General features: G+C 42.3%; 1 protein-coding gene across 7 annotated transcripts in view; it reads left to right on the forward strand.

Annotated features, from left to right (window-relative positions):
• The first annotated feature begins 9,487 nt into the window (after nucleotides 1-9,487).
• Nucleotides 9,488-24,704, forward strand: part of RBM47 (RNA binding motif protein 47) — a 174,287-nt gene continuing 159,070 nt past the window's right edge. For 2 of the 7 annotated variants that reach the window (XM_066278911.1, XM_066278916.1), the window contains exon 1: nucleotides 9,488-9,621. Coding sequence is in view for 3 of the 7 variants with exons in the window: in XM_066278907.1 (XP_066135004.1) it covers nucleotides 11,015-11,063 (49 nt within the window). In the remaining 4 variants the exon portion in view is untranslated. Of the gene's footprint in view, nucleotides 9,622-9,705; nucleotides 9,943-10,564; nucleotides 11,064-24,704 lie in introns of those variants that run through there. The other 5 variants (XM_066278905.1, XM_066278907.1, XM_066278909.1 and 2 more) reach the window with 4 other exon arrangements.

The following is a 24,704-nucleotide window of genomic DNA, read 5'->3' on the forward strand; positions in this document are numbered from 1 at the left end:
ACTCTAGCTGTTTGAAACAAAAAGGGACTTGATATATGCAATTAGGTGCTTACATAATTGTTGAAAGAGCAAGCACTTGGCTGGGCCTTGAGGTATAACTTCTGTAGTGACGTTGCCAGCCATGACCGGGAAGGTGGGGAGCAGAAAAGCATCCCTGGAACTACTGAGTTTAGTGACACACAACTTCTTTGCAATCTGAGATCCAAAAGCTACCACAGCCACAATTTGCAGTAGAGCCATGCTATGTCTGCTAGACCCAGCAAAAAAGAAAAAAAAATGGTGCCCTGTGTTCCGTGCTTTCCTCATAAAGCCAGAGCAGCACCCTGATGTGTCTATGGTTGTGCTTGCTGGAAGAAGCAGCAAAAACAAGAAGCCTGCCTCTTCATCAGTTTTACCTTCCAAATCTTGTACAAATGGATCAACTTGTCAGAACTTACACTGCCTTTGCAATTTTAACTGCAAAGGAGTCTAGGAAACGTAGTTTTTCGCCTTCTAGACTGTCAGTGCAGGAGGGGGTGCTGAAAGGAGAGTCAAGTCATCCACAATAGCTGCCACAGTCACCATTTCTTGAACAGCCAACTGCCCTGTGGACCATGTCATCTCTCACCTGAACCATTGCCATTTCCTCATCACTAGTCTCTGCTCCCAAGTTCTCCTCTCTTCAGTCTATCCTCTGTGTTGAGCTTGAGTTTTCTTTTCTTTTCTTTTTTTTAGAGAGAGAGATGAGAAGCATCAACTCATAGTTGTGGCTCCTTAGTTTTTCACTGATTGCTTTCTCACGTGTGCCTTGACCTGAGGGCTCCAGCTGAGCCAGTGACCCCTTGCTCAAGCCAGCAACCTTGGGCTCAAGCCAGCAACCTTGGGCGGAAGCTAGTGATCTTGGGCTTCAAGCCAGCAACCTCTGGGCTCAAGCCAACCACCGTGGGGTCATGTCTGTGATCCCATGCTTGAGCTGGTGACCCTGCACTCAAGCTGGTGAGCCTATGCTTAAGGTGGATGAGCCTGCACTCAAGCTGGCGATCTCAAGGTTTCGAACCTGGGTCCTCAGTGTCGCAGGCCAATGCTTTATCCATTGTGCCACCACCCGGTCAGGCTGTGTTTTCTTTCTAAAATAGAGCTGTGACCATGTCACATTCTGTTCAAAATCTGATCACCCATAGCAATAGGATCATTCTCCTTTCAAGTTTCTTAGCCATCTGGCCCAAACCCACTTTACCAGCTGCAAATGCTGGTGCTTCTCCACACCCTCAGGCTTCCGTCACGCCAGGTGCTAAATGCTTTCCCCACCCCCGCCCTGCATCTATCTTGTCACTTGGTCATGAAGTTCCCCTGACTGGAATGCTTAGCTACCCATCATTTTCTCATTTTTAATTCCTTGTTCAAATGTTTGAACCTCTAGGAAGCACCTCTCACTTTCCCCCTCATTCCCAGAGGCAGAATTGATGGGTTCTTCCTAGCATTTTGCTTCCGTCTCTATTGCCCTCCTTACTTTGAATTACATGTAGTCATCGTTCTGTGGGGCTTTTCAGTGTCAGGGAATGGCCCGAGCTTCTGTTCATCCGTGTATCTCTGATTGAGACTGACTCTTGATAGATCCTGAGTACGGTAAATATTTGTTGAACAAGGGAATAAATTAATGAATGAATTGTCCTGTGTGCCTAGGCTACCCAGTTTTACCCGACTAGCTTTTGTCATCAGATCATGGGCATCCTGAGATCTTTCTGGTCTCAAAAAGCCAGCTCTGTTGCAATCCTCCGGTTATTACCACTGTTCTTCATTTCAGGCCTAGTTTTTGAGAGGCTGGTCTACACCTACTGTCTTTACTCCTTCATCACCATTCACTGCTCAGAGTTACCAAGCCACTGGAATTACCCTTGTCAAGGTCACCAGTTATCTCCTAGTTACTAAAGAAAAGTTTTCAACCCTTATACTACTTGGGCCTCATTTGATTTTGTAAATATGCCTTCCTTCTAGAATCTCATTCTTTCCTAGACTAACACCTTCTTCTAAGCCGTCTTCATGGGCATGTCTCCCTTTGCCCAGAGTACCTGTCTCCAGTTCTCTTCTCTTCTTGTCCGCCCTCCAACACTCTGCTGTCGATCACCTCCAACACTCTGGGTGGTCTCGTGGCTCCAAGCACCATCAAAGCTGTGTTTATCTATGAGACACTCTCAGCGGGTGGACCCGATGAACTGCCCACTAGACCTGTCTACGTGGGTGTCCCACAGGCCACTCAGACTCAAGTTCAAAGCTGGACTCATACACGGTTGCAATGATCTTTTCACTGGTCTCTGGGCTGCTGCTCTGGCCCCTGGCAGTGTGCAGGAACACAGACCAACCTCCTTAAAACCAGAGTCAGCTCTGCTCACTCTCCTACTCAATGGCTTTGCATGTCCTCAGAGCAAAAGCTGATGTCCTTTCAGCGGCCTATGAGGCTGTACTCAGTCTTGCCCCATTATCTTACTAACTCTGTTTCCACTCCAGCTACACCAACCCTTTCGGCTGTGCTCGAATACGCAGGCAACACTCTTGCTCTGCCTGAAGTGCATCCCTTTGGGCGTCTGGACCGCTCTGTTTCTCACCACCTCAGTCCCTCTCAGCGTCACCTTCTCAGAGAGGTCTTCCCTGACCACCTTTGAAATATTGCATCCTGCTTCAGCCTTATTTTCCTTCTCTGCTTTTGTTCTCTATTTCTTCCCCTTTTTTTGTCTTTTTAGTATTTACCATCATCACATATGCTGTATACTTTACTTTTTTTTTTGTCTGTCTTCCAACTGGAATGTAAGTTCCATCAGGACAAGATTTTTGCTTGTTTTCCCGTGGTCTGGAACAGTGCTTGGCACATAGTAACTGTTCAATAAATATTTATGAAATGAATGATCATTTCTACTCCAAATCTTCTGATGAGTCACTAAGTGCCATGACTCTGACCACTTGTATGGACTCTGAATCCTCTCCTTGCCATCTAGGTTGCCCCTAACTTGGACTTTAATAGATATGCCACCCTGATCACAGCACTCCCTGTTTAAAATTCTCCTGAACTCCCCGGCATAACAGATAATTCTCCTCATGAATGGCCCTGACTATCTCATGCCATTGCCTTCCAACCCTCCAGCCATAGAGAACTCCTTGCCTTCACACCCCCGAATCCACCATTATCTCTTGTTCCTTGGTGATTTTTACTCTCCTGAAATGCGCTTCTCAACTGCTCTATCTGGCTAACTTCTATGCAGCCTTGAGACCTCTCAGTTCTGACATCATCTGCCCTAGATGGACCCCTTAAGTTTATGTTAGACTGCCACTAACTTCCTGGGCTTACCCACTGCAAGCTCATGGCTGGTTGCTTACCTATTACCATAGAATATGAGTTTCTTGGAGACAGGGATCATATCTCATTTCTTTTTCCATATTTAGCGTAATTCTCGGAACCTGACATGTTGTAGATCCTTGATAAATATTTGTTGGATAAAATAATGGATGAATGGTAGAATGAATAATTGTAACAGTGATTACTTACTTACATGGGGTTTTTAATTGTCTGGTGCTGTTCTCAGATCCCATTTATTAAAACACAAAATCTTCCTAAACTTCTAAAGGGTGGGTACTGATACTGATGAGGATTCTAAAGACCCTGGATAGTCAAATTGTTTGCCTGCAGTCACACAGTAGGTGGCAGAGACAAGATTCAAACTCAGGTATCTGGCTGCAGAGTGTGTTCTTAACCACTATGTTTATAACTGGTAATGGATGTATAGAAGGTATGTACAAGGGTATTCCAAGCAGAACAACAATAGAAACAAAGGTGAGAATATTCACATTATTTTTGTGTGGCTTTTACAGTCAGTAAATTTGGCCACACCTTCAATTAATTCTGTCCTATAAAATACTTATCTCCTATAGTATATATCAAATTAAAACCTTAACCATATATTTTGAAAACACATTTGTATTCATTCTGTAATGTGAAGCTAACCTCAGATCCTATACGAGCTAAATCCTATTTCTTTTGACACATACTTCTAAATATTAAGATCATGACATTTAAATGTATGTCCATATTCACTCATTCATCCAACAAGTCTTGTTGAGTGACTGACTACTGTGTGCCAGATACTGTCTTTTTTTTTCCCCAAGTGAGAGGAGAGGAGATAAAGAGACAGACTCCCAACATGTGCCCCAGCTGAGACCTACCTTGTAACCCCCATCTAGGGCTGATGCTCAGCCTATCTGGGGCCATGCTCACAACTAAGCTATTTTTAGCACCTTAGGCTCCATGGAGCCATCCTCAGTGCCCAGAGCCAATGTGGTCGAAACAATCTGGCCATGGCTGCAGGAAGGGAAGAGAGAGAGAGTGAAGGGGGAGAGGTAGAAAGGCCAATGGTCGCTTCTCTTGTGTATCCTGACCTGGAATTAAACCAGGACATCCACACACTGGGCCAACACTCTACCACTGAACCAACTAGCCAGGGCCTGCCAGGTCCTGCCTTTACGCCAGCACTATTGGTACTAGAATACACACATCCCACATCCATATATAATATAATCAGACATACATAGAATGTATTATGAGGTATTACAGTGTTGTGGTAGGATCACATACTCTAGAGACCAGCTCTGCACTTTCTAGTTGTAGGACTTTAGCAGCATTGCTTATCCCCACCATGCCTTGGTCTCTTCATCTACAAAATGGGTATAACAGCAGTCTCTGTCTCATGGGGTTCTTGTGAGAATCAAAATACATGTAAAGTGCTTAACACCGTGTCTGACAAATACTCTGGTAAGCCCTAAATCAATGTTAGTAATTTTATGTTGACAATCTTTTCTGTTAAGTTATTGCTGAATGATTGAGCTTTCTTATGTGTGGCTGTTTTCCATTATAAAATAAAAAGAAAACTAGAGATCTTCTCTGGTGGGGAATAGGTCTTAAAGGGATACAAAGGAATTAACAGCATCTATTGCCATAACAAAACTGTTTCTTGGTCTGGAGTGGGCCTTTAAGGGCCTGTAATTTACATCAGTGCTCCTTCTCTCCCAGGGTGGGGGCGGGAGCCTTGGGCCTAAGCAGACGGCCTTTGGCAGAGCTATTTGTGCAGAAGAACGAAGGTCAAGGGACTCCTTGTGTTGAAGGCCTTTCTCAAAATGAAGGATTTGGCTTCTGAGATTAATGTTTGGAGTGAACCCCTGCTATACTTAATTCCCTTTTCTGTAAAGTCAGTACATTTTTAAAATTCAGTTAGGGGCCCTCCCATGGTGTGGCATGGAAACCACACTCCCAGACGCCTAACAGAGTTCCGAATGGCTCTCTCTCCCTCATCCTGTGACCTATAGGCTGATGACTGCGTTTTGGGGTTAGCTGTTGGGCTGAATCCTTTGGATTCAAGAGTGCCGAGGAATAACTCGTCTCAAATTTGAATATATTAGATCCAGTGGGAATTTAATATTAAAATCTAAAAATAAAAGATTCTTTAAAAAGGCCTCTATGGGAAATTAATGGCCATCATATGAGGGAAAGAGAGACAGTGGAAGCTATGGGGTTGAAAGGTCTCTCTGGGTCAAACTGCATGTTTTAGATTAAAATAGGGTTTATTTTCTGAATGCCTTCTGTTGGGCAAAAATGTCAGCAACCTCTAGAAAGTTTGGGTTCAGATCAGTGATCTTTATCCCATCCAGGAATAATTTTTCTGTCTCAGGTAAAATTGGGAGAAATGAGGGAAGCAGGTAGAAAATAAAACCATTTAGAAGATATTAGTATCTTTTATCGCATTGCAAGGTGGTATCTAAAATGTCAGCTCTCATAAGAAATAAATAACAAAGCTCTTATCCCTGACAAAGTCACTTGTTCACCATGGCCTCACCACAATATAACAAAAGAAATGGTTATACAGAGAAATAATAGCAACAATAATGAATAGCAAACAGTTAAACAGCAATTACTATGTGCCAGGCATTGTTCTTAACTCTTTGCATTTATTTATTACATTCCTTATTTAGGCCTCACATAATGCCATTTTAGTACATGTTCTTTGGTTTAGAAAAATAATGAACATGTATTGAATACTTAGAATGCATTGAGCATCGTGCTTTTATGTGCATCACCTTTAATCATCATGATGACCCTACAGTTAGGTATTGCCGTTAGCAGCAAATTGAGGCTTAGGAAGAGTTAGGTAGCTTGCCTATGGCCCCACAACTGCCAGGGGATAGCCTTCAATCTTGCTAATATCAAGCCCAAGCTCTTTACCTTGCTGACCTTCTGCTTGTCATAGAATGGGAGGCATCCTCCACAGGGCACAGTTCTTTCATTGTTTTCTTTGTGGTTTCCCATGCCTTCAAAATGAGAAGTACCCTGAAACTTTGGTCAGAATCTCCTGGCCCTCTCTGCACAACTACAAACTAAAATAATCTTTTAGAAATCCTTGAGTTCTGACTGGGTATAAGAATAAAGTAATCCCAGTTCTAGTAGTAGTGAATAGTAAAAAGCAGTCAAAACAAAACAAAAAACCCTGGCTCTTTTACTTACTAGCAACTTGGAATAACTCTTAATCTGAGCAATGGGGCTAATATGAATGATTTGTGCTTTACCCATACTTACCTCAACTCACACAATTGTGATGATCAAAGATGATAATATATCATTGAAAATGCTATGTACATGAGTGATTATTACACTTTGGTTCTTTGTAAGAGTCTGAGGCTTGCCTTTGTTACTGAGGATATCTTTGAATAATGTTATTTGACCTAAGATTTAAATATGGGAAAGATTTCTTTATGAGCTGTGGAATAAGGTGTTTTTTTTTCCCCCAGATACAAAAGGAAATTCTATTATTTGAATACCTTCTGTGTGCCAAGAATTATGCTAAGATTTCACCTCTCATTTAACTCATATAGAAACCCAGAGAGGTAGGTGTTATTACTTATTCATTTATTTTATGTGAGAGGAGGAGAGACAGTGAAACAGACTCCCTCATGCGCCCTGACTTGGATCCACCTGGCAACTCCTGTCTAGGGCCAATGCTTGAGTACTGAGCTATTTTTAGCACCTGCGGCTAACACACTGGGACCAACTGAGCTATCCTCAGTGCCCGGGGATGAAGCTTGAACCAATTGAGCCACTGTCTGCGGGGGAGGGAGGGGGAGGGAAGGAAAGAGAGAAAGGGGAGAAGAAGGGGGAGAGAAGCAGATGATCACTTGTTCTGTGTGCCCTGACCAGGAGTTGAACCTGGGACATCAATATGCTGGGCCAACACTCTATCCACTGAGCCAACTGTCCAGGGCCAGGTGTTATTATTTTATAACGAAGGTTCTATAGTTCAGAGCAGTTAAGCAATTTGCTCAGCATCACATAGCTAACAGATAAAATTCAGATTCAAACTCAGATCTGTGGGAAACCAATCTGCATGATGTTTGCATTCACTCCAGCACATTGCCTCATAGGCAGAAGGGAAAGAAGGAAGCAGAAAGCAAAAGGAAGGGGTTTGCACACGTAAAATGCCCAGGAGCGTGAGGTTTGCCTGAGAATTAATAATAATAATAATAATAATAATAATAAATAATAATAATAATAATATTATTATTAGGCATTAAGGTTTTGCCACAAAGAAGAAGTCATGAAAGCTCACTCTTTTTTTTTGCTATAGGCTTCCACTTTAAAAATCTGTTTTAGCCTGACCTGTGGTGGCGCAGTGGATAAAGCGTCAACCTGGAAATGCTGAGGTCGCCGGTTTGAAACCCTGGGCTTGCCTGCTCAAGGCACATATGGGAGTTGATGCTTCCAGCTCCTCCCCTCCTTCTCTCTCTGTCTCTCTCTCTCTCCTCTCTAAAATGAATAAAAAAAAATCTGTTTTATTATTGCCATATTTCTGGGGAGAGCAGTGGGAAGTAGTTAGGAACAAAAACTATAGCTATTTAATAGGTAGCTGTGGGCAAAACTGAGAAAGAAGCAGCAGATAGTCCAGACAACATTTGAAAGTAACCAACTCAGAACTACCATAAGGACTTGTTTCCAGGGCCCTGGACCTCCTCAAGGGCCATCTTCCCTGACCAGCTCCAGTTCACCTGGAGCCACTGACCTTCACACTTTCAAACTCATTTTATTATTTCTGGTCACTAGTCCCCAGGCTTTGGTCAGGGCTTCCTACGGAAAAGTCTGTTCTGCAGTGGAAAACTCTGACTGGGAATGCCCCCTCTTGAATCTTTTAATACAGTGCGTCTTAATAGTGAGAAGCTTTTAAGGCTACATCCAGGTATTTCTGGGAAAGAAGAGGAAAGCTAACATAGAATTGGAGTTTTAACGTTGTGGAGCCCTTGTTCCTGCCTGGCAGTGCCACCCTCTAGGCATGATGAGAGAACCTTGGAGTATCCTGACTTCCTGCTGTTGATGGTTCATTCTGGCTTGTATTGACAAGGAAATGAATCTAAAACTCAGAAAATGTTTAATTGATCTGAGTTAAACCTTGCCATTGGGAAAATAAAGAATCAAAGGGACTGAAAACGTTTCAGAATTCTTTGCTGGTTTTATGGAATCATTTTCCCTAAAGGTGGCAAATGCTGTGTTTAGATTTAATGAGAACTGCGAACTAGTCTCCGCCTCACCATGAAATGAAACCTGGAACGAATTGACCTCAGTGTCTTAATCTGCAAAAAGGGTATGAAAAAGCTCTTCGGATAGATTTGTAAAATCAGATCAGATTGGGTAGGTGAAAGTGCTTGGTGAAGTAGGAAGGACCTCGTTGAAGTAAAGGGATTTCTTTAAAAGTGAAGGAGGGGAGAGGGTGTCCTATCAGGCACTTACTACATTTTAGGCTTCAGTAATCACTTTTTAATATTCATGAGGAGTTTAAAAATCATTTCCCCCTATTTCACACAGTTTTTCAAGGGGCAATGACCATTATTTGTCTAGCATCAGCTTCTAAGTGAATAGGAAAAGAAACTCTCCCGGGGTCAGGCAGCAAATCTAAGGTCTAAATGCAAATTAGAATGAAGCACACAGCTGGCTTGATTGCTGGGTCCACAGCCTCCTTTCTAGCAGTGAACTTCATGGCATGCACAGGCCAATTTATCTCCAGTATCTTGTCAATCTTGCAACTTTTAAGTGAGATGAAAATCAGTTGGACACTCCTTTACATGAACTTTCTTCCCAGTGTCAACTGTTAACAAAAAATCTCATCGCTGGAATCTTCCAGAAACTGAGGTTGGAAAAAGTTTTTTTTTTTTTAAATTACTCAAGGCCTTACTACTGGTGAACCTAGAGCCCCCTTCTCACTCTGATCACGCCTTCTCCTCTTCAGAAAAAAGTCATAGTACAAAATAATAATAGATAACGCCATGGGCCAGGCACTTGTTCCAGATTCTTGGCATTTATTAACTCACTTAACCATCAAAAAACATTTTTTTAGACTAGTCCTTCACTGAAGTAGCCCAAAGAGAAACAGTACCCCCCCCCTCAGTTGAATGACATTGCAACCCGAAATCACAACTCCGTTTTAGGTTCCTGGTGGTGCCTGCTTCCTCTTCTAGTTTGTTTAGTCACAGAATTCGATTCCTGTTGGCCGATTACGCGCCTGCAAACAAGTTTAGCGCTCTATTGAAATGCTTGAGGCTCCTTAACTCTTGTGTAAACAGGTAATGTGAAGGGGTGGGGCACGGATTGCGGGCTTCTTTGGGAAGGGGGTGGGGGTGGGGGTTAGAATCAACTCCCCAGAGATCAGGAAAGGTTAAGGGAGGGCTTGGCCGCCGTTTTTAAATTCAGCGGGTTTTTTTTGTTGTTGTTGTTCCCTTTCTAGCAAGCAGCTGTAACTTTAGGGCAGAGCTCATTAAATTAAGCCACTTCGAGCGAGCAGCGCCCAGGCCCCGGGCCCTGCTGCGAAGTGCCCCTGGCAAAGGTCAGGCCTCGGTCCGCGTGACGTTCCTCCCCGCGCTGGTCCGAGCGGTGCGCGGCTTCAGGTAAGGGCGCTCTGGGAGGTCCCCCCTTCCGCCGGGTCCGCCGCGGTGTCCGCTCTGAGCCTACCTGGTTACACGACGTCTTTCCTAGGGGCCAGGACCGGGGTTAGGGTGGTGCTGATCCGCTCGTGATTCAGCAGCAGGTTCCTTATTCCTCGAACATGGTTCTGCTTGGTTTCTCTGAACCTCCCAAAGGGGGCCAGACGTCTGTTTCGGACAGATGTTCCCCAGGTGGAGCAGGTGTCACTTCTGGGGTCCTGTCTAAATGTCTGAAGTGGATGTGACTTTTTGAGCGGGGAGAGAAGCCTGTCGGGTGGAGTCCTTAAATCTCTCCCATCAAGGCGGATTTATTTTTTAACCTTCAGCAAAGGTATCTCGGCTCCTAAAACAACAGGAATGTTGCACTGGCCTTAAGCCAGCGGAGGCTCAGCGAGCAGGATAAAATTTCAGTGCAGATTTACGGGAAGTTGCCGGTGTGGAGAGTAAAAATCTGGTTTGGTGAGTTTAAGGGAAGGGAGTAGACGAGAGACAACCTTGCTACTGTGAGGCGAATGGCCTCGGCGGGGGAGGGCAGCGGGAGGAGGGAGGAGGGAACAGGGAAGAGCTCGGAGACCAGAAGCTGAGCGCTCCCCGAGCGCAGCGCCGGACGCAGCTGGGCTCGCGGGCCGCCGGTCTCCCCGGGGTGCGGACCCGGCGCCGTGCCGCCAGCGCGATCGCTGCTCTTTCAAGTTCTCGCTCCCGCCGGGAACGGAGCCCCAGAGAGCTGCCTTCTGGTTCTCGCTCCTGCTTCCCACTTTGGAATGTGCAGTTTGGGATAGTGAGAAGCCAGGGCTCGGGGAGTTGTCCTCGTTGAGAGTTTCTCTCTGCAGGTTTCCAAAGTTAAAAAAAAAAAAAATCTGACAAACTGGAATTCCCAGAGCCTGGGAGTTAATCCTAAAACGACCTGTTGCTTTAAGCGGCGCGGTGGGGAGTAGCTAGCTGGACACTCCTTATTTTGGTTTTACATTAAAAGGAGGGAGGCCGAGAAGATGTTGTAGGTTACTTGCTAGCCGTGTAAATTGCTACCGGCTGGTGAATGAATGGTGTTAATTTCTGCAGTGGGCGACTTCATATACATAACAAAGGTAAGGTACTTTTTAGTAACCCTTTCAACTAGTGTCCCTTCATCTTATATTTGGGTCCCTATTTTGAAAAAAAAATTTTTTTCTTTTTCTTTTCTCTTTAGTTCTTACATCCCTCATTCTATCGCCTTCCTTTTTACTCTGGGTATTTAGTGGGAAAGAAATGGGTTTATAAAAAGATTTTAAAAGCGTCAGCTTCTGGAAAACAGAAAATCACATACAGTCATTCACATCATGTTTCCTGTGGTGATGAAACCTTTTCCATACAAGAAACAGATTTTTGTCACCCTTGAAAACACATGATTGGGCCACCCCAAGGCACTGGTGACTTTTTAGACTCAGATTATTAAAGTGAGATTGAAGAAACATGACAGTCATCTCATTTCAATGTTAAGGATGGTGGGCTGGAAATATCTTTCTGTAGTAATATATCTCCAAAGGTAACAGTGAGTGGAGGCTCAGTTGTTTAAAGTTAAAAATTCAGTCTGCTTAAAAGTGTAGGACTGGTGAATTATGACAGCTGACCAATCACTAGTCACTGGATATTTAAGAAATCAGTTACAATAAATAAAATGGAATTTTTCAAATAAATGATTTCTTTTTTAATTAGGTAAAAGTTCCTCTACTTTTGAGTACTGTCCCCAAGGCATTTGGGGATGTGGCTTCTTTCTTGCGGTTTATCAAAGTGATAGAAAGATAATGTCCTCGGGGACTTCTTATAGGCCATACTGCTCTGAGGGAAAAAACCAAGTAGTGTTTTTTTTTTCTCTAGTGGCATTTTCCTGACTCACTCAGTTTTCATTAGCAGGAATGTAGATGAGAAATGATTCTTTTAAAGTTTTAATCCTAGATCACATGAGTTTCTCGGGGGAGAGAGAAGGGGTTGACAACACAAACACCGAGAGGTGGCTGCAGTTTTAAGCACAGTTGCAATCAGCCCAAGAGCATTTGGGAGTCGCGAGCGCCCATTCTAACAGGCGAAAGGTTGTCAGCCACATAAAACACAACCGAAGTACCCAACCGACCCAATGAGATAACACTTTGGGGGAGATTTTGTTGCTGTTCATTTAAACAATCTTTGTTAGATTGATGATCGGAAATCTTGGAGAGGAACAAAGCCAACCTAGTCTGAGAGGGAAGACAGGAGGGAAAGAAATAAGTTTGGGGTTTTTTATCCTTTTTTGTCCACCCTACCCATCACCCTGTTCTGATTTGATGTACATCCCATGGGACGCTTTGACGTAATTACGGGGTAATTTAAACAAAAATTAGAAGGTGAAAGTAGATGGAATTGTTTTCTTACAAAGTGAGTTTGTTTTCCAAATCCTACTCTGGTTTGAAGATTGAAAGTAAATCACATCCCCGGTGATTGAGCCCTAGGAAAGTATTTGACTGCTTCAGACAGATTTCCATCTCTACATCTCAGTTCAAGTCCCTTCTGATTTTTCAGGACCAGGCAGGAGAATGGATGCAGAGGTGCTGGTGGGGAGAAGAACGGTGCAGAGGCGCTCCTCAAAATTAGACTGGGGTTCAGGTGATACTGTGGTCAGATTGCCCCAGAGAGTGCATAATCCTAGAGGAAAAAAAAAAAAAAAAAAAAAAAAAAAGCTTAACTCTGAAGAGGGCTTTAATTGGGGATTCATAAGACTTAGAAAAAGGATACATTTTTCATGACTCTAGAATTGTGCGCCAAACATTTATGAAGTTACAGTGAAGGGGTAATGCTGCTTACAAGGTGGTTGTCAGAATGATGCCAAGTTAAAGGTTATATTGGAATGTTTCAACTGCTGGCCTGATTAAGCGATATGTTTTTCCTCTTTGGAGCAGTCTCTGTGTCTTATGATGATGTTGATTTTCTGGTTCAGTATCCTAAGAGGTGTTGTGTTAGTCAAAACAACCACCTGTTCAGAGTAATCGCTTCAAAGAACAACTGGAAAAAGATTTTCCATAATGCAGATGACTTGGTTTATGAGATAGGGGCCCTTTAGAATCTCTGGAGAAGAGCTATCATAGAAATAATGAATTGTTCAGTTGCTACAGCACCCTGCCACTTTTTGTGTGTGGTCCTGAATTACTTGTCAGTAAGACACTCCTGAGATCATCTGAGCTTGATTTCTGATTGTTTCTACTCCTGTCACAGTTGTTTTTCCTTCTGTCTGTCAGAGTCTGTCCTGGGGAGAGGAGGCAGAGGGGAAGGTAGCCTCCCTTTGAAGTCAGTATAACCCCTCTTTTCAGGACCTCTTATGTTTTGCCCTGAAAAGGGAGCGAGGGAGGAATTTTCCAGTGAAAGTAGAAGGGGAGAAAGTGCCTGGAGGAATAATTGGCCAAGACACAGGTGAGTTCCAAACACTGTTAGTAATGCAGAATTTACCAGAAAGCTGACACGGAGGTTATCAGTGCCCTCTAATATTGAAGGTGAACTGTTGCCTGTAGGAATGTGAAGCTCATCCCCCAAACTTTTGTAGTTCAAGGTTCCTAGTGCACTGCAATAGATAGCTAATTTGAATGGGTTAGAGATACCATCTTGGTACAACCCAAAATACACAGATTACAAAAGGCACAAGCCCTTCAACCAGACTCCCAATGTCATTCCTCTACTTTCTGCAGTGATTTAAGGACAACTCAAACAAACAAACCCAGAGCTCAGTTTTTATAACTTATAGGTATGTAATAAGAGCATTCATTTTTGATGTTGTGAATATTCAGTTTTCGTCATATAAACTTAGTTCGTGCAAAATGATTTGTGAAATGTGTTTAGATGTATATCATTTGTGTTTTTAAAATACGAAACATAAGTAAACTAATACTATAATAGAAATCATTGAGTATAGTTTATAGTTGCCCTTTTGGTAAACCATATCAGGTTTTGAGAAGTTCATTTTAGAAATCAAAAGTACAAACCCTGTGTTGCTGAGAGGGATTTAAGAGAGATGACATCAAGAGAAGACAAGTGCTGGCCTAAATCTGAAATTTTTTTGTGAATTTGGGAAAATACCAATCCTTTGGTCTCAGAAGATTCCTGGTAGTACAAAGTATGTACTTTATTTATAAGTTTTAGCCATTCATATTAGTCAAGAAAACAAATCTCCAGTCTCCCTTTGGGGATATTGTGTATTTTTGGTTCTTATGAACGTGGCAGCCCAGTGCCAAGACCTTACTTAGTAAGTACCCAAGTGGGTGTATGTTGAACGAAAGGGGAGTTGCTGACAGTTTAGCCTCCTGATTTTGCTTTACTTGGGATAATAGTTAATATTGCTAGTATGGAAGTTTCCACCAGCTGGGAAGAAAGACAATCTGATCCCAGAAGCCGGGGGTAATCCACATGTGGGTGAGCAAGAGTTAACTATATGTACCAGCGGGCAGCGGGCGGGTGCGCAATGAATGTGGGGCATTGTGCAGGTGAAACAGGAACAGGACGCTTCTACCTGACCAAGGAAATGCCAACCTGTAAAAATTATAACAAAAAGCATTCAGCTTTCAGAGCACTGAGACCTGGCTCGATCATTCTTGTAAAACATTTCACATGGTGCCAAAATAAAATAAAGACATATTTAATAAAATGACAAAAGTTTTTGAGGTGTTCGTTCTCTTAGATCAATTTGATTGCCATTCTGAAAATGTATATTTGGGCCTTTTGAGCCCAGGTGAAATATTCACTTTGGTGAAAGTCAGGGACCCTTGTCCATGATAGCACTGTGACTTTTGAAAAGACGGCTTAAATAATTTGCTTTTTGTTTGTTGTCATTTCTTTTTTAAAATAATAAAATGGTTCTTGGTATACCAAGCCCTTGCCAAGATTAGGCCCATCTTTTCAGTAGCCTTCTTAAGACAAAGTTGCCTTTGTATAACAACTACTGGGAGGATTTGGTGACACAGAAAACTCAATGGGGCACTGCAACTGATTATGAACAGAAAATTCAATGACCTCATGTAGTTGTATTTTTTTAAATACTCTCCTAGTTAATATCTATGTTATATTTCTCCATGCAGATGATGCTATTGTAGACTTGCTCGGGGAAGGAATTGGTGGCTGCGGATTTACCTTGGAATTTAGTTAGATTAGAAGAGGCCAGATCTGCAGCGTGCTGAGCAGAGGAGAGCTTGGCTGTGTGAGCTAGTTTGTTCTCAGGGTAATCAGCAAAATTTGGTCACATGCGGAAAAAAAGTAAAAGGGGGTTAGCCAAAGTGAAAATGACAATTTTGGGGAAAAGGGATGATTTTTGGCTCTAAATTCAAACTCCATGGCAGAGTGGCTAAGAGCAGAGATGATCTTGGTTCAAATCCTGGCACTGCCCCTTATGTACTGTGGGACTTTAGGCAAGTTACCTAAAACAAAACAAAAACCAAAAACAAAACACTGTGTTTGACTCAGTTTCCCCAATCAAAAACTGCTTGACAAGGTAAAGGATCGAAGTAATTAACCTTAAATTTTTTTTTATTAAGGTATAGTTGGCATACACTATTATGTTAGTATAAATTAATCTATTGTATGGACAGAGTTTAGAACAGTGCCTGGCATGTGGTCAGTATGACATGCATATGCATCATGTTTAATTGCATTTCTGTGTTTGAGTTCTCATCTCGCTACCCTACTCCATGGAAGGGTTATCTTTTGTGACCTCTTCTGCTGGTTGGGATCCGGGATTCTCTTCCTAATGTCACTCCTTGGCTTTGACCATGTGCCATTGCCATTGTAGGCAGGTGCTATTTTGCTAAGCTTCTTTTTGGTTTTTGTATCTTCTTTCTATGGAGAAAATGTTATTTAGCATCACCAAAGCGCATTTTTCCCCCCTTCAGTAAACTATACGATGTTATCAAAAACAAAAGGAATGATGCTATTATATCTGTCAAATGAGAAACTGCCAAGTATGGCTGGCTGCAATCAAGCATAGATTCATTCTGAAGACGGCTGATGCAAAGTAGACATTTTCTGTGTGAAAGAGCTTAATACATCAAACTTAAGTAGTCCTTATTATGTCTTTTATTGGTTTGTATTAACTAGTCATGATCATAATATATAATATGAAACTTGCTCAGAACTGTCACAGTACCTTATTTGTGCACTTTTCATGACTTCTATATCACTTCATACTTTAGTACGTACCCTGTTTCCCCTACCAGACAGAAATTAAGCTCCTTAGAGGCAGGATTTGTATCTGAATAATATTTGTATCCCTCAATGTCCCTAGTTTATAGTTAGGTGCTCATAATATAATAGGATTTCTTCACCCAAATGCATTACCATTATACACATGAAACAGCATTTTTGCATTCTATGGGTGTGTGTCATACATCGTATTTATTTGAATGGCCTGCAGTGAACTCAGGTAGGAATGGGCGAGCACAGAAGCCGTATCCTCAGCCCAGTCCTGAAAGCCTAGTAGGATGGGGAGGCTCGGCTTGAATCCCCGTCACGTGAAAGTTTATACGCACCTTTTTTCCTGGTCTTTACCGTCCTTTAAAAGGCTTAGACTTGTTACTAGGTAACTATGAGAAGGGGAGGAGAAATACATTTTCTCAAAATCAGAACAAATTTATCGGATAATTAATAGGAAAAAAGTGCATATTCTCAAAATTAGGGAAAATGAACAACCACAACAAAATCCAAGAGAGGAACAATATCAGGTGCATATAGAGGTCCACGAGCCCCAGAGGTGTGGTTTTCCATGTGGGCTGGTAGTGTTCGCTTGGCTAAGGAGAAGCGGTGGCTAAAGAAGTATGGAGAAAATTGCCTCTAGTGAAATCCTATTTGCAGAACAAGGGAATCCAATGACAAGTTAGCTCTTCCCACTTGGTGCAAACAATTGTTTGGCCCAGGGACCTTCTTTGTGCTCTTTACCTTACGCTGTGGTTTCCAGGATCTACCTCAGAGTATATGTAAATTTGCCAGTGAGTAAACTACCAGTCCAGATGGTACCAGTGAGTGGAATTTGTGCCTTTTTTTCCCTGGAACTTTTTTTCCAGCTTTACTGAGATATCATTGATGTAAGAATAAGGTAAACAATGTGATAATTTGATAAGCCTATATAATGAAAAATAACTATCCCAATGTTAGTTAATATATCCATCACCTCGCATAGTTACCATTTATTGGTGTGTGTGTGTGTTAAAAACATTTTAAGATCTACTTAGCAATTTTCAGGTTACGGCAGCCTTGACATACGAAGTTTTGAGTTTATGATGCTCACTCCCATAAAAACTTAAGAAAATTTGAGATGTGAGTGTTTGAGATGAGAGTTACATCATTAGTGTCATACTTAGGGACTACATGGGCGAACTAGTTTGGTTGAGCAGTGGAATAACATGCAGTAACACGGCCTATGAATGAGGGAGTTGACATCCCCCAGTGCGCTTACCTACACCATTTTGGACTGTTAAAAGCACTAGTGTGCCGTTTGTGTTAGGCTGGGGTGTGCTTTGACTCACACCAAAATTCGGGTTGTGTCACTGTCATAGGAACAGAACTGTCATAACCCGAGGACCCCTGTATACAATAGAGTATTATTAACTCTTGTCACCGTGCAGTACATTAGGTCCTCAGCAGCAGTGGCTCCATATTCACAGTCACTCGAGCAGCTGAGATCAGGGCTGGGAAGGGAGTGAAGGTGGCATAGTCTTCCAGTACCATTCCCACTGGGGAACCCAGGAGTCACTCACTCCTTCAGTGGAAACTGGGGGAGGTACACAGTCCCTGAAATTAAATGGTGACACCCATGTTCTCACACATCCTACTAATCTTTGGAAGGTCTTGCCCTTTTCCCATTGGCAGTAGCTAGTGAATGAACTAGTGAATGGAATTGTAGAACAGGGGTCCCCAAACTACAGCCCGCGGACCACATGCAGCCCCCTTAGGCCATTTATCTGGCCCCCTCCGCACTTCTGGAAGGGTACCTCTTTCATTGGTGGTCAGTGAGAGGAGCATAGTTCTCATTGAAATATTGGTCAGTTTGTTGATTTAAATATACTTGTTCTTTATTTTAAATATTGTATTTGTTCCCGTTTTGTTTTTTTACTTTAAAATAAGATATGTGCAGTGTGCATAGGAATTTGTTCATAGTTTTTTTTATAGTCCAGCCCTCCAACGGTCTGAGGCACAGTGAACTGGCCCCCTGTGTAAAAAGTTTGGGGACCCCTGTTGTAGAATCTGCTTATCTTTTTCCCCCTGCTTCCATCTCTGCCCTCACCCATACACTCTGTTCTTGACACAGAATCCAGAGCAACTCTTTCAAAACAGAAGTCAGATCATGTCAGGCCTCTGCTGAAAACTGTTCAGTGCTTCTCTATCTTACTCAAAAGCCAGTGAGGCACTCACTATATTTCTAGCCCAATTACCTCTTTAACCTCAACTCCTGCCACTCTTTTATTCACTCTGCTTTAGCCAGTTTCATGCCTCCGGGCCTTTGCACCGGCTGCTCCCTCTCGCTGAACCAGCTTCTCTAAATATGTTCATGGCTCGCTCTTCCACCTCCTTCAGGTCTTTGTTCTCCTCCCCGCATCTAAACTAGTTCCTCCTTCCTGTTGGCACTCTCTCTACCCTGCTCTATTTTAAAATATACTTATTAGTGTTAAGAATGCTATATAATTGCGTGGCTCATTGTCTCTTCCCCACTAGAATGTTTACTTCATTTATTAATGTATTTCAAGCACCTTAGCACAGTCTGCTGCTGCAGAGTAGGCACTCAAGAAGTATTTAGAATGAATGAATAAAACACAGGCCTTTACACAGCACAGGTATGATTGAAAGTGTATTGCTTGGGTTTCTTACTCAGAATACAACCACAAACACACCTTTCTGAATAAGCATGGGTTTTCTCCCACACCTCTCTTATTAAGCTGCCGTGTTTTCTCTGGTTTCATTATTGTCTGTGCCACCCAGAGCCCTTGATGGAGGCCGATGACTAAGTAATGAGCAAGGCAGGTCTCAGTGTGGGAATGGCGCAATCATTTCAGCACTTCTCTCTCTTTCCAAACCAAAGCCTGATCTTTGGCAATCCTTTCGTGATTTCCAATTCTTACAGCCCTCTGTTTTGAACCAGTCTTATGAATTGCATACCCTACAGATAATTGTGTGTATATATATATATATATATATATATATACACACTTGATTAATTCACGTTACTATATTATCACTTTTTCTATTGTCATTTAATTATAATTAATGATTGTTCTGAAAGTTAACTGTCAAGATTTTTTTAAACTATCTCTTTGGAACTTTGAGATTTTGCCAAATTCCAATTGCTGCTACAAGATTCCATGTAGATTTTTCTCGATTACATAGTTTAGTTAGGTGTTTGAACTTGACCTGGCATGAAACAAGAGTGCTAGTGTCATTGTTTTAGTCTTTAATATTCTCCCAGACCTTTGCACAAAAACTTGGCCTTGCCTTTTACCAAGTGGCAAAAGAACTCTCTGATCTGTCATACTTGTTGCTAGCACCAGTCTCTTTCTCTCCCGTTGCACGATTACCTTGATTTGGCCAAATTACATTTCTTGATCTTTGGAGGTACAGGTCCCTCTGTGTGTCCAGCTGCCTTATTTAGATCCATAACTCGGCACTGGAAAGAGCTTCCCAAATGGTGGGTAGAATCCTGTCACTACTAGGCTTGGGGACCCTAGAACCAGTCATGAAGGTGTACTCTGGAAAGGTTCTTTGTAGTAAAAAAAAAAAAAAGGTAATAAATAGTATAAATTCTGCTGAAGGTTCATGAAGATGCTGGATATAGTTATTTCTGACTATTATTGATCATGACTTGTGTCTGATTTAGAATTACTGGATTATTTTTTCACTTCTGAATTGATTTGGAAACTACATATTATCATAATTGAAAGTAACGACAATTTGTTGAGGAATTAAAAAACTAAATATAACTAATAACCTGCTAATATTTATAGTACTTTCTGCAAATCATTTCATTACTTACCGTTATGTACCAAATGGGGAATTAAAAATGAATAGCATATCTTTTTTGTTTTTTATTCAGTCAGAGGAGGGGAGGCAGAGACAGACTCCTGTATGTGCCCTGACTGGAATCTACCCAGCAAGCCTACTAGGAAGCGATGCTCTGCCCATCTGGGATGTTGCTCTGTTGCTCAGCAACCGAGCTCTTCTCAGCTCTTGGGGCTGAGGCCATGGAGCCATTAATGCCTGGGGCCAACTTGCTCCAATCGAGCCATGGCTACAGGAGGGGAAGGAAAAGATAGAGAGAGAGAGAAGTGAGAAGGGGAGGGGTAGAGAAGTAGATGGGCTCTTCTCCTATGTGCCCTGACTAGGAATTGAACCCAAAACATCCACATGCCTGGCTGATGCTCTACCTCTGAGCCAACCGGCCAGGGCCATAAATGTTAAAGTAGACTTGTCTGTAACAATATGCTATGTAGAATAAGCTAGTGGTAATTACTTACGAGTTAGAAAACTTTATCAAAATATGAGTAGCCCTGACCAGGTAGTTGGTTAGAGCATTGTCGCCATATGCCAAGGTTATAGGTTCATTCTCTGGTCAAGGCACATACAAGAATCAGTCACTGAGTGCATAGATGAGTGGAGCAGCAGTTTGATGTTTCTCTCTCTTTCTCTCTTTCTTTCTGTCTCCCTAAAATCAATAAAACATTTTTATTCTCTCTGTGGAAACTGTTGAATGTATGTTTTGATTAGTTGTGTAACTATTATTTTTTTGTAAATTAAATTTAACGGGGTGACATTAATCGGTAAGTACATAGGTTTCAGGTGACTATCTCTATAGCATTTGAACTGTTGATTGTGTTGTGTACCCATCTCCCAAAGTCAAATTATTTTTCATCACTGTATATTTGTCCCTCTTTACTCCCACCCTGTCCCCTCCCCCAGGTAACTACTTTACTTTTATCTATGTCCATGAGTCTCAGTTTTATATCCTACCTATGTGGGATATATGTTTGCCCCCCAAAATTAAAAAAAAATTAAAACACTTAAAATAAAAAATATCACTAATGTATATATATGTATATGTGTATATGTGTGTAATATATATATGTATGTAGGTACACTTGAAAAAAAAGATGATTATTAATTAAACATCAAAAGGACCTACTTTTTTCTTTTTTTGCAAGAGAAAGAGGGAGAGAGTGAGAGAAAGAGAAAGAGACAGGAAGGGAGGGAGAGAGATAAAAAGCATCAACTTGTAGTTGCATCATTTTAGTTGTTCACTAATTGCTTCTCATATGTGCCTTGACTGGTGGGCTCAAGCTGAGCCAATGACCTCTTGTTCAAACCAGCAACCTTGGGTTCAAGCCAGTGACATTAGGCTTCAAGCCAGCGGCCTTTGGGCTTATGCCAGCAACCATAGGATCATGTTGATGATCCCATGCTCTAGCCAGTGACCTGCGTTCAACCGATGACCTGGGGTTTTGAACCTGGGACCTCAGTGTCCCAGGTTTATGCTCTATCCATTGTGCCACCACCAGTCAGGCAGACCTACTTTTCTAATGTAGACCTAGACTCACCTGTTACTTACTGAGCAGCCCCTATAGCAGTGTATGTGCCAAACACTACTAGGTACTAGGTATGCAGTGGAGAATGAAAGTTCTCTGCTCTCTCTCCTGGAGCTTTCTTTGGGGATGGAGATGGGATTCACTATCCTGAAGGAACCAACAACTACTAGACAACAGTAGGAGGAACTCTTTAACTGGAGTGGTCACCTCCAGTGAGGTGCTGCTGATGGACAGAAAGATCCTTGGCAGATGGAGTAGCGTTTATGAAGGTCCTGAGGCCGGACAAAGCTTGGCATATCAAGGGGTGTAAGTACCGAGAGCAAGGAGCAGGTGGCATGAGATAGGGCTGTGAGGGTTATTGAAACCCACATGTAGGCCCTTCAAGACCATGGAAGAGAGCCTGACTGGGGGTGGTGCAATGGATTGAGCGTCAGACCAGGGTGCTGAGGGCCCCATTTCAAAGCCCTGGGGTTGCCAGCTTGAGCGCGGATTTGCCAGCTTGAGTGCAGGATCACCCACATGATCCCAAGGTTGCTGGCTTGAGCCCAAGGTTGCTGGCTTGAAGCCTAAGGTCTCTGGCTTGAGCCCAAGTTCGCTGGCTTGAAGCCCAAGGTTGCTGGCTCAAGCCCAAGGTGGCTGGCTTGAGCAAGGGGTCACTGGCTTAGCTGAGCATCCCCCCACCCTTGTCAAGGCATGTATGAGAAGCAATCAATAAAAACTAAAGCAACTACAAATTGATGCTTTTTTAAAAATCTCTCCTGCCCTCTCTCACCCTTTCTCTCTCTCTCTAAAAAAAAAAAAGATCATGGAAAGAGTTTGTAGTTTGTTATGACAAGCCCATTGGAAAGCCATTAAAGAGGACTTATTTGTCAAAAATAATTGACTACTGGGTGCACACTGGACTGGAGGGAGGCTGTCGCAGCAGATGTAACATGAATACAGTATTTGAGTTCCTTTCTGAGGAGCAGGTGGAAAGAAGCTGGTCACGTGGTTGTAGTTTCTTCTGTGCATTCAACTGCCTTTTTTATAGCCTTACTTCAGCCCTGGCAGTAGTTTCACCACTGGCTGGCAGAAATAGCAAGATGTGGTGATAACCTGGATGTAGGGGTGAGGAGAGGAATAGAATTCTGACTTGAGTTACTTGCATTGGGAGAGGCTGAAGGAGAACAGGTTTGAGGAGGGCAACGTGAATAAACCGCTCAGTGTGGGGCGTGTTGACTGAGATGCCTGTAAAACATGCCAAGGAGATGCGAGTTTCCCTCTTGTATCTATCACCTCCCACAAGAAGAGGAGGCACGTCTTTTAGGCATGTTTTGTATTTCAGTATTTCTCTTTTCTCACGTGGTCCAGATTTACACATATAGATAAGGTGCATGACCTTTGTTTACATAACAGTCTCAAATGACAAAATAATATTTTAATACTAACTGAACATCTACTGTATATAGGAAACTGATGGGGGATGAGGATCAAACATTTAAAAATATTTTTATTGAGTTTATTTAGGGTGCCATTGGTTAACAAAGCTATGCAAATTTCAAGTGCACAACTCAATAAAACTTAATTTGTTCACTGCATCGTGCACCCATTGCCCAAAGGAGTCTCTTTCCATCCCCGTTTGTCCCCTCATTAAAAAATCAAGCCTAGCCTGACCTGTGGTGGCGCAGTGGATAAAGCGTCGACCTGGAAATGCTGAGGTCGCCGGTTCAAAACCCTGGGCCTGCCTGGTCAAGGCACATATGGGAGTTGATGCTTCCAGCTCCTCCCCCCTTCTCTCTCTCTGTCTCTCTCTCCTCTGTCTCTCTCCTCTCTAAAAATGAATAAATAAAATAAAAACAAATAAAAAAAAACAGAAAAAATTATAAAAAAAAAAATCAAGCCTGACCTGTTGTGGCGCAGTGGATAAAGCATCGCCCTGGAACGCTGAGGTTGCCGGTTCGGATTCCCAAGCTCGCCGGGTCAAGGCACATATAGGAAGCAACTGCTATGAGTAGATGCTTCCTGCACCCCCCTCTTTCTTACTCTCACTCTACCTTTCTAAACTCTCTCTCTCTCCCTGCCTCTCTCCTCCTTCTCTCCAAAAATCAATAAAAAAAATCTTATGTATAGTTTCAGCCACCAAGCATCTTTTAAGTCACAATTCTACATATAATATCCAAACGTTAAAATATGTATTTGATATTTATGTTTTTAGCAATAATTTCTGTACTAATAGAAACAGGTTTGACCTGTGGTGGCGCAGTGGATAAAGCGTTGACCTGGAAATGCTGAGGTTGCCGGTTCGAAACCCTGGGCTTGCCTGGTCAAGGCATATATGGGAGTTGATGCTTCCAGCTCCTCCCCCTTCTCTCTCTCTCTCCTCTCTCTCCCTCCTCTCTAAAAATGAAAAAAAAAAAAAAAAAAAAAAAGGAACAGGTTTTATAGATAAATAAATGTAATATTCAGTATATTCAATAAAGAATGCATATTTAATATATATTTTACAACATTTGATAATAAAAACTAAAGGTAAATCATGCCTGAACAGAAATTCACCCGCATTACAAAAGATAAAGGAAGATATATACAGGATGAATCACCGTGGATTTCCTTGAGTTGCAGTCACCCAGAGGCACACTGATTCTTGCTATAAATATTGGTAATGAAAATAGATGCATTTACATATGCAAATATATTTTTCTTTTCCTCACTTAACTTTACAAAGGGACTTCCACACTTCTGCATGGTATGTGCATGGAAACCGGAAGCCAGTATAGACACTCTTTAAACTACATTGTGAAAGACTAATTTATATCTCTCACAAACTCATGTTTTGAGGTTCTATCTAGAGCAAGCACTGGGGATATGATGGTGAATAAGGCCAAGGTTTTTGGAGCTTAGAGGAGAGGAAGCTTTATCTGTTTCTAGTACCACCACTGCAAGCCCCTCCCCCCCACCAGTGGTTATTCCAAAAAAAGTGATTGAATATATATTTCCAAGTTTATAGGAATAAAGTGCTATATTTTGGTCTTAAGCAATGGGAAACTTCAGTTGAAAAAGTTGCAAACCAGTAGTGGTGGGTGGATTTAGGAGAAGAAGTTACTATGTATATGGTTCTGCAGTCACAGCTATAGAAACTGTCAGCGGCTATAGCTTTTCATTCTGGTATGTCAACACCAGTGGAGTCTATGAGGT

This window comes from Saccopteryx bilineata, chromosome 5, assembly GCF_036850765.1.
Source record: "Saccopteryx bilineata isolate mSacBil1 chromosome 5, mSacBil1_pri_phased_curated, whole genome shotgun sequence".
Taxonomy (NCBI): Eukaryota; Metazoa; Chordata; class Mammalia; order Chiroptera; family Emballonuridae; genus Saccopteryx; species Saccopteryx bilineata.